Genomic DNA, 14,403 nt, shown 5'->3' on the forward strand with positions numbered 1-14,403 from the left:
CAGAAGGCATCCAATTAAATTAGCAAATGGCAGATTCAGAACTGGAGTGGATGCTTCACCCCGGGTTACTGAACTGTTGAGCTCGTTGCCACAAGGGAGTATGAACGCTTAAAGTGTACATGGCTTCAAGAGGAGGTAAACTCTTGGAAGAAAAATATCTGCCTGGCTAGGAGAGCATGGTGTTTTAGAAAAGATGGATATCAAATATGTTCTGTGAGTGATTCCATCTTGTTCCAGCTCTTTTCGTTTTCTTAAGTTTTACAACTTCTTGGTCTTCTGTTAACTCTTAATAATAATTTTGAAAATCCCTGTCAAGTTAGAATAGGAGTATTCTCACAAAGTGCATAAAATTCTCCACTCATTCAGTAATTTCTGGTAGCTTCAGGGTTGGAAATTAAAGTTTTAGACTCATCTAGAGCTGTGGCAGGACCCTTACCTTCATGGCTTAAACATTCTGCTGAGTTTACTTGCTTCTTTCTTGAGGTTGAATATTTGTTCAATTTTTTGATACCTTCAAAATCTGTTGATACCTCTGATACCTGTGACCTGTTTAGAAAGGTTCTAACTAATAGATACCATCCAAAGCAATACACAGGGACAAGAGAACATATTAAAAAAATAATATCTTCAGTTGAAAGTTGTCAGCCACTGGGTGTCAGTGAATTTTTAAATGCTTAATTCATAAAGGCAAGAACATGTTATAGTTTAATTATGGATTGGCCAGCCAAGGTCACAAGTTTCCCTCTTCAGCACAAAGATCTCAAATTTGTTCTGCAGGAAGAATAGCTAATTGCATGAACCTTGTCATTAAATTCCCTTGATGGCTCAAATTGAGGTGGTGCACTGGTTGCAATAATAATGCCCTTGGGTATAGTCTTCAGATGAAGAAGGTTCAGAAAAATTTTTGACCTCTTACCCTTCAAGATGTGCAGTCATTGGTTAGAGGAATGGTAAGGATTATATTGAAAGGTTTCCTAAACCTCTGAAGATCGCAAAAGTGTACTGCCCTACTGAAGAAGTCTGACTCAACAGATAATCTCTCCAGTTCAGGACAGCTAACTAATATCTTTCTGCCTTCATTTCCAAGGCTGAGTCACAGCTCTTGACTTGCAGGACAGCCATGTCTGCACTGCAGTTGATGCAGAACCAGCAGCTGTATCAGCAAAGCTCTCGGTACCCGCCTCCATTATCAAAGCTGTTTTTGAGTTACTAGAAGTGGGATACACATGGGCAGTTCCTCCAAGAAGAAAAGTTACCCCTCTCTCTCTCTCATAACTTTATGGTTCTTAGAGGTGATGTCCCTATGTATTTCACAGTCAGTCTTCCTTCCCTAAAAAATACGGAGTCCCATGCAACCCGGATTCAGTTTTAGTGGAGGAATGGAGGATTATAACCCTTAATGTCTTTGGCTATGAAGTTTAAAGAGGGCATGCAGGACATAGGCATGGTCTCCACATGGTATTCATAATACACAAGTTCTAGGTGGTAGATATACACCCAGAAGTGGAATACATAACAATAACATATTTCCAAGAACTAGTGTTATTGTAAGGTAAGTAACTATTCTTTTTTGACTGAACAGCAGGGGAAAGATAAGGAGATGTTCACACTGATGAGATCCTTCTGAAAATGCTGTGCCATAAATGTGATCTTGCATGTGTGACCATAAACATACAAGTGTTGTGTTCTCTGTTGCTTTGTGGCTTCCTTGTCCATGGTTTTGACCCCATCTGTGTTCCTCTTGCTTTTCCAACCCCTATGCTTCATATTTCCCTCCCTTCTTCACATGCTGTATTTTCAGAACAGGAAACTCCTGCTCCTTCAAGCAGCATGCTCCTCTTTCCTCCTATTGAAATAAAGATGGAAGGTACTTTTCCTTCCCTTCCCTGTGATTTCAACCTAACAAAGGAAAGCTGGACTTCTCTCTGGTTTTGCTTTATTGGCTGAGTCTGGTGCTCCCTCTGCCATTTAGAAGTGAACTATTCATAAGTCATTAGGACACACCACAAGAGAAGTGAGTACTGTGCCTGTGCGAGTGGCATTTTTTTGTGTGTGCACTGTGGCCTCCTGTTTCCTCCTTTACATCACAGCTCAAAGTTAGGGAGTGGGTAACAGAGGATGAGAGGATACTTTTTTTTATTTCATCTCACACACCAGAAAGATGGGAAGAACGTCCAGTTCTGCTTCTCAGTACTTTGTTTCCAAAGAGGCTTTGGACATATATCCCACATCAGTTGCAGAACAGTGTAGGCTTTTGTAACTCATTGTGTGCAGTCTCTCACTCATCAGGGCAGCAGCTCTCTTCTGTGGCTGCTGCACACTTAAGTAGCTGTCTTTACCAGCAAGACACGAAGCGGACTGCAGAAGTGCAGGGAATCTCCTAGACAAATCGAAAGAGCAGAACCAGGATGACATTGGGGAAAGTAAGTGGACATGAACAAAATAGGACAATTTCTGCTACCAGTAGAAAAAAATTTGTGGGGGGGGGGGAAGTCCTCACTTTTGCAGAAGGTCAAGCATGTAAAATGAGCAGAAGAAAAACTTGCTGCTTGTGGGATTCTTCTCCATTCAAACACATAGAGGATTTTTTCTGCTTAAAAATCTGAAACAATACGGAAGTTAAAAAGATCGCATGTATTTTGATAAAGTATGAAAGGCCTGCTAAATTTTGTTATGGCTCTGTGACTTATTGATAAGATGAGTCAATAAGGAATAGGAAATTTTTTAACTGTATTTAGATATGATACACATTTGAAAGATCAGAATAAAGATGCTGGTCTGTATTATGTTGTTTTATAGCAGCCTTGCAGAATTTCAGAGAATTTTCACTTTTGTCATCAAGGGTAAATATGCTTTGTGGCCATCTGAGGAACTAGTTGCCCAGTTCTGATCATTATTGCACAGCATTGTGTATCAACACTTGTATACTCTCTACCCAAAATGTTATCTGTTTTTTGTTAGTAGGATGCTGTACAAGGATATTTGATAAATGAGGTCAGACAGAGAACACAACAAATATTTGAAAAATGGGGTATGAATTTAGATTTGTGGGAAAGTTGTCTCAAAATGCTTTCTCTTTTCTTAAATTAATAAGAAGGAACAAGACTGGAGGTGATAGTTTGTGGAGGTAGCCCTAAAAGCACCTCGATAGCTATATGAAAACACACTATTTTTTTGATACTGAATTTTAAACTGTGCTATGCACTTTAAAAATATCTATCTAAACCCAGGAAAAAATTCCAAAGCCATAGGTTCACTGAAAAAAGACAGTTTTAAGAAACACACAGCAAAAAGACTGTCTCTTTTGTGCTGTTGTTGTATTTCAAAGCATCAAAAAGAGGGTCTCTTTCCTGTGCTGTAGTCACCAGTGTCTTGCAGAAAGAATCAGAGTACTACTTCTGCCTCTGCATTTGTTCCTTCCTATTTCCTTCTCTCTCCTTTTGCGCTGTGCAGATCTCTGTCTACCTGCTCCCACTGTGGTGGTTTCACAGTATAAAAGGCACTGAGTTTTCTCTCTCAGGACCTGGTTCTGGTTGTGTAAGATCATCGCAAGTAAAGCCCTGAGTCTCTCTGGGGCAGAGATCACTTTTCACTTTCTTTTTTTTTTTTCTTCCTGTGTGTTGTGCGCTAATGTGCGTGCAGCTAGCTCTCAAGGAACATTCAGCATCGCTTAACCAATACATTCCCTGTGAGAATATATTGCCATGGACACAACTTCAGTGAAACCAGAGTAAGAGTTATCTTCAGAGGGATATGCAAGAGAGTGACAACATGGGGGAACTTTATTTAGAGATTTTGTGGGCACTGGTAAACAAATAATCTTGTACAATCAGTAATAGCCCTTAGGAATTCTTATTTTTCTAGAGACCTCAAATTGTCAAAGGGATAGCTTGATCTGATGTTGACTGTACTATAACTTGTCTAAATATATTCTCTTTTAATGTCTTTAGATGATAAGAAAGAGAACAGATTTGCAGCTGAGCTAGATGAGTATGGGTCGGATACAATGAGTGAAATAAATATTGTTGGGAGAATTGTCCTAAATATTTGGAGAATGATGAGAAATGAGGTAAAGTTTAAAACCAATTTAATGTACCTGATTTTTTTTCTTTAATTATTGTAGATTTTTAGTTGAATTTTTCATGTAATTTATGTAGATTTTATTCTTTATTCATACACTCTTATTTCCCAAATAGAGCTGTCTGCTACTTTGTGAGACATGGATTTTATATATCACTAAAATGTAAAATACTGAAGCGCTTGTCTTTCAGTAATGTTTCTTAATAGTAGCCCTTTTCACTTCTGTGTTGGTCTTGAACAGCTTACCTGCTTCAGCAAGGCAGCTAGTATGGTGCTTCTTCTAATTAAACACTTGAACTTATTTTGAGCTGTCAGACCTGCTCATTGTTTTGCTGTTCATGACCTTACATTTAATCTTTAACTGATTCAGTCCTAACAAACTTTGTTCTGACCAAATTCAGATTTCGTCTTGGTAACCTATCACAAAGTAGTTGGGTTGGAAGGGGCCTCTGGAGATCACCTGGTCCAACCACCCTGCTCCAGCAGGGTCAGCTAGAGCAGGTTACCCAGGACCCTGTCCAGTCGGGTTTTGAATATCTCCAAGGATGGAGACTCCACCACCTCTCTGGGCAACCCGTTCCAGTGTTCAGGCACTCTCACAGTGAAGAAGAACCTGCTTATGTAATTCCACATACTCTTTTCAATTGATGAGGGATATTCTTTCCTGACTTGTAAATAGTTATGGACTTATAAACTTCAAAAAAGAATATTAATTTTAAAAAGGCATAAATTAATTGCTAAAAAAATTTAAAAGCATAGCTTTCCTTGACTGTGAAAGATATTACAGATTTTTACCACATCCTTTGTTTTTTTTCTAGGTGGATTTAACGAACTATACTTTTGAAAATGTGGGCTTTCATGTCCTTCATCAGCGTTTTCCTTTATTTACTTTTCGAGTTCTGTCTGACTGGTTTGATAACAAAACAGATGTCTACAGGTAGTGATCTGTTGATCATTCTTAAGAGGGTTTTGGGTTTGGGGGGTTTGGGTGTGTTTTTTTTAAGGCAAGATTCTTAACATTGGATAGATATAGGCTAAAATCAACATAGAATTTAGCTCAGGCATTGGAACAGTCTAGATGCAACAGTCTAGACGAGCTTGTCTGTTCTGCTGCATTCTATTGTATAGTTACACCCTCAACATTGTATCATTCTTCTATTTTTCCATTTAAAATATACAAAAACAAATCGATTTTTGAGTTACGGTTTCAAGGTATTCGAATAGAACTACTATTTTTGAGTTCTGTAAGTTCTGTACATTATTTTGTATATAATTCATCAGAAGGGCTTCTAATGAACTGTCGGGTTTCCATTTTATTTCCTACCAAGCAACAAAGCTAAGCTTTAAGTATAGTACAAAACAGTATACAAGATGTTACACACACGCGCTCACGCACAGCATGTCTCACACTGAGCTTTAGTCTTCCTTGGAGCATTTTGGTATTGTGTGGTATGAACAATTCATAATACTGTGAGAGTACTGATCATGACATACAATAATTTCTTTAAAACTTAAATACTTCTTGCATAGATGGAAATTTAATTTAGTGTTGAGATTATGAATTTATGTTCAGCTTTTTTTTTTTTAATATGGAAGATTGTTTCCACAAAAGTCTGCTCAATTAAAGAAACATTTAATCAGGTGAAGAAAAACTCCAGATTCTATTTTACTAATCCTTTACGGCAGTAAGGAAAACAGTAAGTCACATTTTGTGTCTGCCTTAGAGCATGTAAGTGTGTGTTTATGTATGTCACATTTTTGAAAGAACCATATGAAAATGTTCTGTGGGAAATTTTGTTTGCTGGTCTGTAACAAGCTATCATAAAAATATATTTTTCTTAGGAGAAAGAGCAGCATTCTTCTGACTGTTTATAACTAGGTGTTTGCTTTCACAGATGGAAAATGGTTGATCATTATATTAGCCGGGTCCGTGGGAATCTCCAGTTGTTAGAAACACTGGATTTGATTGGCAGAACAAGTGAAATGGCAAGACTTTTTGGCATTCAGTTCTTACATGTATTAACAAGAGGCTCCCAGGTAAGATTTCGTTTTCCTTACACTTCCCAAAAGCAAAATAGTCTTTACAAAATGTTTTAGTCCTTCAGTATATTTTCAGTCAGTATATGTATTTTTGTAAGGTCACAGAGGACAGTTCTGCATAACACGATATTGAAATTAAATAAGGTCAGACAATTCAAAAGCAGTAATAATTTACTGAATAATTTGTCTCAGAGGTATATCAGTCAAAAATTACTAAGAGTGCCCCAAATGTAGACATTCCAGTAAGTCTCTTCAGGAGCACTGAATTTTCCTTTTGGGTTGATATTTTTCACACTTCATCAGAGCCTGAAAATGAACTCTTTTTTTAACATTGAGAAATACAATCAAGTATGTTTGGGAAAGTTGAAACTATTTTCATCAATGATATGCAAAGCTATATAGAATATGTTTTAACTGACATTTCCAGTGAAGCAGACATCTGGCTGAGATGTTACCCTAAGACAAGAAGGTCTTCGTTATGTGCATGTGTTAACTGTTCTGTTAAGGCCAAGGAAACATTTCTGGGGAACTGCTCTGCATCTTACATAGTAGCTTGTTCAGGTTGGTGTGTCTCGTAATAATTCTTTATGAAAGTCAGCAAAAACAAACAAAAAAGCCTGTTGGTGCCACCACAGCACTGTGCCAAAACACATCTTCGGTAAGCAAAAGAAAGGGCCAAAACTAATGCACCAGCAGTCAGGCAGCCTTGCTCTGTAAGACAATGAGAAAATGTGGTATTTCTCTGTCACCCATTTTAGATTCTTATAGAGACTCTTAGGAGAGACTCTCTTCTTATAGAGAATATATATTCTATATATTTTCTTATCAGAAGTAAAGGGGACAGGGCGGAGTGAGGTTTACGCTACTCTTTCTTCGGGACCCCAGGAGACTCCAGTAATTGCAAAAGGTTTTTCTTGCGCCAGTTCTGAAAGACTAGACTAACTAGCCTGCTTTCCTGGCTTCATGTAAGCCCTTTCTTTCTTTTTAGGGGGTGGCACGGTGGGGAGCTGAATAGCTTTAGGCCAGGTGAGCTCCCTGAACTGGCTTACCATGTTACCGGAAAAGTACCACTGTCGGAACGAGGGAAGAGAAATTCTCAGTTAGGGACAGCGGGAGGGTGGGACTGGCGTCCTGCCAACATAGAGCTGCTTGAAGTGTGGTGATTGCAGCCCGGGAAGACTCTGTTCTGCCTGTCATTTCCTCAAATGACTGCGAGTGGGAGTGAGCAACAGAAACAAGCTGCATTTCTATCATGACTGTTCTTTTCCCTTCTGTGCACGTACGTTTTTTTTCATTGAACTTTTAAAGACCACCAAAATGGCAGTTGCAACAACTCCCAGTCACCTCAAATAATTTTTTTGCACTCAGAAGAATGATCACTGCCTTTTTGAAGACATTCCTATTCTCCTTTCCTGAAAAAGATGTTAAAATGGAATAGTACTAAGAGAGGTTTTCAGATATTTTAACTGATTTTTTTTCCTTCTTTTTCCTTTTTTTGTATTTTCTATTAAGTTTTTCAAAACTTTTTCAAGGTGATTTTTCTATTATTATTTTCTATTCACCCAGGCAATTTTCTATTATTTTTCTTGATTAAGCTGTCTTGGGATGCAACTCCATAGCAGCCTAAACCAGTCTAATGTGGAATAGTGGTAGCCACTTGGATTCTTAGTCACATGGTTGAAGAACTTGATGTTGCTAAAAACTAGAGAACAGAGATTAGCTCTTGCCCAGATGCACTCCCTGACCGGCTCCTCGCCCTCCTGAGCTCATCCCTGGCACACAGGGCTGGCAAGAGCGGGCAGCTGGAGTCAAGGAGGCAGCAGCAGCTTACGGTACTGCAGGGCTGCACTTGCAGCTCTGCCGGTGCTCACACCCCGGCCTGCGTTAGTTGTTCGTAAGATGGCAGTGTCTTGTTACAACTTTTGGTTCTGTAAATTCAGTTACAACATCAAAGTTAATGAAACGATGCCTAACCCATTCAGTGCAATGACTGAATATGTAGTGCTTTTGAATAGTGACTTAGTTGCTCTGCAGTGTGTTTTAGGCTTATGTAGGATTGTTCTTTGGTGTTTCAGGATCTTCAGTCCTTTGTCATCTATGTGTATAATTTCTAGCTGTTGTGTTTTTTATCATGAGTAGGAACAGTGAGTCTCTGGCTGCAAGTGCTTTTAAAGCCTGACTAGAAACATTGAAAAATGTGGCTACCTCCCTGTGTGACATTTTGTGATGTCTTGAGCAAGATAAAGTACTTATCTTTGTGTTATTTTATCCTTCCTCTACTAACTGTGGCATCATCGGGGAGTGAGCGTGATACCCAATGGAATGAAGGAGACTTTTGAAATGGACTTAAATTCTTCCTTTTTTTCTGTTGCTGCCAAGTACATTCTGGTAACCTCACATGACCAAAAACTTGGAGGGCACAATTAGTAACTTCTGCGACTCACATGTCATTTCTCTTTTTTCTTAAATGTTGACATAAATTTCAGTGTAAATTCCTATGGAAAATGGTAAGCAAAGTAACTACATGCTATACCTCATTTTTTTCATTCTTCTGCAAAACCTTGGTTCAGCAAATACTCATTCACTGGCTGTAGTGTAGCAATATGTCTTGTTGCACATTATATACTGACCTGGATGTTTATTTTGCACACAGGTATAAAGCAGAAGTACTAGATTTTCAATAATTAGGGCTAAATGATGCAGAAAGGCAAGGAACAGTTCCATTGTATGTGACGGAGAGTATACATTAAAAGTAAGAGAATATGGCTATGTATTTTGGAAGACTAGTTGTCTGAGCTTTAAATTCAGGAAAATATAAGTGTATATTCCTTCAGTTTTAATACACCAACATTTATTCTTCATTTTTTAAATGGCGATTAGAATGACTATATCCAAACTGTTTTGCAGTATCGTGTGGAGTCTATGATGCTGCGTATTGCAAAGCCAATGAATTTTATTCCTGTGACACCCAGTATCCAGCAGCGAGCTCATATGAAAGCCCCACAATGTGTTCCCTTAATAATGGAGCCAGAATCCCGTTTTTACAGCAATGCCGTTCTTGTACTAGATTTCCAGTCATTATATCCTTCTATTGTGATAGCATACAACTACTGTTTTTCAACCTGCCTGGGACACGTTGAAAACTTGGGAAAGTAAGTTATTTTTCTTTTCTTGCAGACTGATTCTGTAGAGACTTGAATATCTTACCTAAAGATAGTGAGAACCCTCAGTTGACATTGGAAACAGTGGACATAGATTAATAGTGCCATTTTTTTGTTACAAAACAGAGATGCTAAAGATATGCCATGTGCAGAATCACACATATATGTGTGTGTATATATATATGCCAATATATGTATGTTTTTAAATATAGCGCTAGGAATCCCATGTTCTGTTCTGTTAAAAAGTTGAACTCTGTATGCATGTGCTTTGTGTGTGCATGGATGAGTGTATGCATCTTCCATCACTGTAGTGATATTAATTTTTAATACTGCTTCAAACTAAGTTAAAAGTTGTATAAATCCACTACACATTTTCCAAGCTGGACTGGTATTATTCCACTATATGTTAATAAATTGTTGTTTTTCTCTTCTAAGAGTTTTGGTTCACTCTTGTCTTAACTATTCAAAACAAAAAGCTAGACTGGGTTATTCTGTGTAGCACGTCTTATTACATAATGGTAGTTTTTTTAATTGAAAAAAAGAACAAAAATCTCACTGCTCATTATAATTACCTTTATAAACAATACGTGGAAGAATTGGAAGATGCATGCAATGATTGCTAGGTGTCACCATCAGATTTTCAAGTTTCTGACTTGAAATTCTGAATGCTTAGGAAGAGACTATATGTAATGGGTTACTCGGTAAACATACCTGGTTTCCCTGTTGGATTATGGTATGATTGTGTGCTGCATCACTAACTCGGCATTTGGAAATAATCAATAACACAGAACTGAACAGATAAATTACTTTCTGTGGAATTTAGCCATGTATTACTGCTTTATTCACATTTACTAGAGCATTTTGCATGTAGCTAAGAAATTGTAAGTGACAGTATGTTTGTTTCTACTGGAGATAGTAATTTTGATTCCATTCCTGTTGGCATTATCAGTATTTTAATGGGAGCTGATGCTTTTGCTTGATTGGGCTGTAAGTGGATGAATCATCTCCATATTTAATTCTTTTCTTTATTAGATATGATGAGTTCAAATTTGGCTGTTCATCTCTCAGAGTACCTCCTGACTTACTATACCAGATCAGGCACGATATCACGGTGTCACCCAGTGGAGTGGCTTTCGTCAAGGTAATGATGTTAGTGTGCTGTGGCATTTTGCTGCGTTAAGAACAGACAGAAGGGTTGGCGGGGGGGGGTGGAGTTCAGTCTCTCATTTCCCAGTGTTTGTTGATATTCTTCAGAGCGCTGAACTTCTGGCAGTTCAGGAAATAAAATGTCATCTTTATGCTTTCATTTATACTGAGGGTTCATTTCATCTATAGTTAAACTGTATTTTACTTGCACAGTTTGGGGATCAAACAGTAATTATCTGTGTGTAACACTTCATTCTTCTACAGCTGATTAGCAGACTGCTTTGCTAGAAAAAGAGCCGTGGTTTGGGAGAGGAAACTCCCTGACTTGCCATCTATTGTTCTCCTTTTATGTTATGGGTACTGCTAGCTGATTTCTAATGAATTAATAAACATGGCCTGGAGCTCTTGCAAGTAATCAGCCAGCCACCACCAAATATATTTAATGTAAAACAAAAACTTTAGGTAAAGAATGCTTGCGGAATTTTTAAAAGATGGTATTCCTTCAGTATTTAACACGGGGAGATTTAATAGTGTTAAATATTGAAGTCCCATTGTAATTAATGCAGTTATCTAAACATATTACATTGGCAGGGCTGGTTAAAACAACAAAAAATTCTTTACCCTGTCCTTAAGAGCTTTGCCTGAATTCCAGGTTGCTTTTAATATCTTTGTGAAGAGCCACAACATTGGTGCTTAGGGCACCTTGCTAATTAATTTATGTTCTTATCGGTGATTATCTAACAGTTCTGAGTTTTGCTTCTACTCTTAACTGTTTAGGTTGGGCTTTTTAACATAATTTTGTTCTTTGTTCCTTTTTTTGGCAGCCTTCAGTAAGAAAGGGTGTGCTGCCAAGAATGCTAGAAGAAATCTTGAAGACAAGGATAATGGTGAAGCAGTCAATGAAGGCTTATAAGCATGACAAAGCTATAACTCGCATGCTCGAAGCCCGTCAGTTGGGTCTTAAATTTATAGCTAATGTTACATTTGGTTATACTGCTGCTAATTTTTCTGGAAGAATGCCATGCATTGAGGTAAGGGTTGCAGATAAAAATGTAGGGAAGAGTGTGGAAAGGAAGCTATTAATTAAGTGTAATCAGATAACACAGTGTTATTATTTGAAATGTATTTAATCTAAATGCCCTCATAAAAGCATGGGCTTTATTTGTAGTACTGAAAATCAGCAACTTGGGATTTATTTGTGATCCTTTAAAAAAAAAAAAAAAAAGTAATTCTTCTTCTTCTTCCCAGAAAAGATTATTTAGAGTTAGCATTTTTTAGAACTCTCTCCAAAGTTTGGATTAGAGTTCTAATAGTGGAAGTAAACTAAATATTGTAGTTGTTTTCTACTTGTTATAAAAGAAGGAATCAGCAGAATCCAAAAACTAGAGAAGACAATCCTAATCAATCTTCTCTTGCTGCTTATATTTTTCATGGCTGAAGAAGTCTAAACCAAGTTTTCTTTTATTCTAATTCCCTTAATTTTTGATTGCTCTTTCCTTAATTCTTGACTATTTTTGGATAATGTAAACAAACTTTTTTTTGTAATTCTTTTAAACCATGAAATAGATTACATTGTCTCAAAACAGTGATTTTTTCATAGATCAAGCCAGGGTTAAGCCATGTTTACTAAGAGCCAGTAGTGATTTTAGCAGTAGAATAAAAACCTACAGTTTATCTTTATCTTTGCAGCTCGGAGATAGCATTGTCCACAAAGCCAGAGAAACATTGGAGCGTGCTATAAAACTGGTGAATGATACAAAAAAATGGGGTGCTCACGTTGTGTATGGTGATACTGACAGGTAATCAGCAGTCTGCTGCTTGTGATGCTTTAAAACTGTAGTAGGTCGTCTAGATATATTTTTCTCTTGTCTTACTAGGTGGGATGGGGGATTTCCTCTTGTAATAAATGCATAGCTAAGACCTATTACGAAGTTACCCCAAGTTATCCAGGCTGGATCCAGACTTCCTCTTTTTGGTCTGTGAAGCCGTTCCCTGGGGAAAGTGCGAGTGGGACGGCAGCTCTCCAGCTGTTGATCCTGGGCTCAGAGGGCTGTTTCCAGTCCCTCCGGGCCCTCAAAATGCGGCTCTGCTGCTGGGAAGGTCAGAGCTCTGCTGGCAGGTTCCCCATGTGACGGCGGCCAGATCAGAGTGGGCACTTCTGTGATCCGCACATAATACTGCTCCCGTGTGGAATATTGCTATGTTACTTCAAAACAGATTGCACTTTGTAATTATTCTGCAGTCAAGGAACATCATCATTGTGTATATCCTTAGTAAGTCTAGTACGTCTCTGATTGATTGGCTTACAGTAAGGAAAAATACACAATATGGAAACAAATTTACCAGTCAGAAGCACTGTGATAATTTAGAGCAAGTAGGAAGAAGATTTTTCTTATGTGAAATTTTGACAGCACTCAGTTCAGCATTTTTATCTAATTAATTTCTTGTTCATGGGGTGCTGAGGTTCAGCACAATAACATTAACCAGGCTGCTTGGCCTAATGCAGTATTAGCTTTTCAACTTCCTCTGCTAAGAAATCAGATTGCTGTTCTTTCCGTCTGTTTAATAATGTATTTTCTCATTTGGCACTATGCTGCTCTGTGCTGTTCATATAAGATGCATTTTAGCTTGTCAGTTGTCTTGAAAGACAGGAATCATCAGGAATTGAGTTGTGTGGTTTTCATTACCCCAGAATTATTAGTCATAGGTTTTTGAAACCGGACAAGTGATATTGAACAGAGTACAAGGTCCCTCTTTGGGATGCTGCTTACTGTCTTGCAGAATAATGCAAAGTAAATTACATTTATTTTCCTGGAGTTCCTTTTAGGACTCTAAGAAAGTGCTCTGAGGATCTTCTTTCCTTTTAAATTATGAGAAACAGGAAGAGAGAAAAAAATCATATTGTTTTCGTGTGTGAAGACTTCTTTAGGCTTCTTTACTGAACAACAATTTTTGTGCCTGTTTCTTATACCATTTTTATTTTGGAAAGTAGAATATTTATAATTTAGTAGACATTGCATGTTAATACTTAGAGGACTGCACTATTTTAAGCTTCAAAAGTGGATCAGTTCAGAAGCAGCCACCAAAGCATACAAAGATGAGATTTGAATGCCTAAAATACATTATATTAATATATCTTCCCTTTCTTAGTCAATCACTGATCTTAATAATAGCCATGCTGCATGCATATCCGTCTCTGATCTTGCCTCACTTTCAGTTGTGGGAAACAAAGCTGATGAATGAATACGAGTTCTCTGTCTGCTTGATCCTTCTTAATAACTTGTGAATCCAGTGGCCAATTTTAGATAAATTTGATGAGACACTTGAAGTTTCAAAGATACTAAATTCATAGCAGTTTCATAAGAAAAAAAAAAAAAGACACCTGATGGAGAAAGCGAGAAAAATCAATCACTGCCCCTGCTGGAAGAAAGAAGCCGTGTACCCAGATCTCTGCAGTTCTCTCCTGAGCAGGTTCTCGTTCTAGTAAGATGCAAACCCTGAAATTTTTCAGTGACTGGAATGGTCACAGTTGCCTTGCCAGAGAGCCACGGTGTTCACTGTGCCTTTGGCTCTCCTGATCTCATGGTGAACACTGTAGTTTCTCAGGTTTTTGGCCTTTCATACAGGAAGGGAACAGAACTGATAGCAGTATGTGTCTTTTCTTTGTCATCAGGAAACTGTACCTTAAAATTTCAGGAACGATGCTGAACGGATTTGTTCTTATTTCTTACGTCTAATTTCTTTTAGCATGTTTGTACTGTTGAAAGGAGCCACTAAGGAGCAGTCTTTTAAGATTGGTCAAGAAATTGCTGAGGCTGTAACAGCAACAAACCCCAAACCGGTAAAACTGAAGTTTGAAAAGGTAAAAGGAAAATATTTTACTTTAAATTTGTTGGATGAAAACGTTGTTGTCCTAAACAAATGTGAAGATGAAAGATTTTTCCGGACACTGACTTAGTAAATGATATACAACAGT

The 14,403-nt window shown here is 37.8% G+C and overlaps 1 protein-coding gene across 1 annotated transcript in view; it reads left to right on the forward strand.

Moving 5' to 3' along the window:
• Positions 1-14,403, forward strand: part of REV3L (REV3 like, DNA directed polymerase zeta catalytic subunit) — a 123,073-nt gene that overhangs the window by 99,316 nt on the left and 9,354 nt on the right. The window contains exons 20-27 of the mRNA XM_067293846.1: positions 3,951-4,069; positions 4,899-5,017; positions 5,976-6,117; positions 9,028-9,272; positions 10,314-10,422; positions 11,252-11,458; positions 12,117-12,226; positions 14,175-14,289. Coding sequence (XP_067149947.1) covers positions 3,951-4,069; positions 4,899-5,017; positions 5,976-6,117; positions 9,028-9,272; positions 10,314-10,422; positions 11,252-11,458; positions 12,117-12,226; positions 14,175-14,289 — 1,166 coding nt within the window. The remainder of the gene's footprint in view (positions 1-3,950; positions 4,070-4,898; positions 5,018-5,975; positions 6,118-9,027; positions 9,273-10,313; positions 10,423-11,251; positions 11,459-12,116; positions 12,227-14,174; positions 14,290-14,403) is intronic.

The sequence above is a fragment of the Apteryx mantelli genome, chromosome 3, assembly GCF_036417845.1.
Source record: "Apteryx mantelli isolate bAptMan1 chromosome 3, bAptMan1.hap1, whole genome shotgun sequence".
NCBI lineage: Eukaryota > Metazoa > Chordata > Aves > Apterygiformes > Apterygidae > Apteryx > Apteryx mantelli.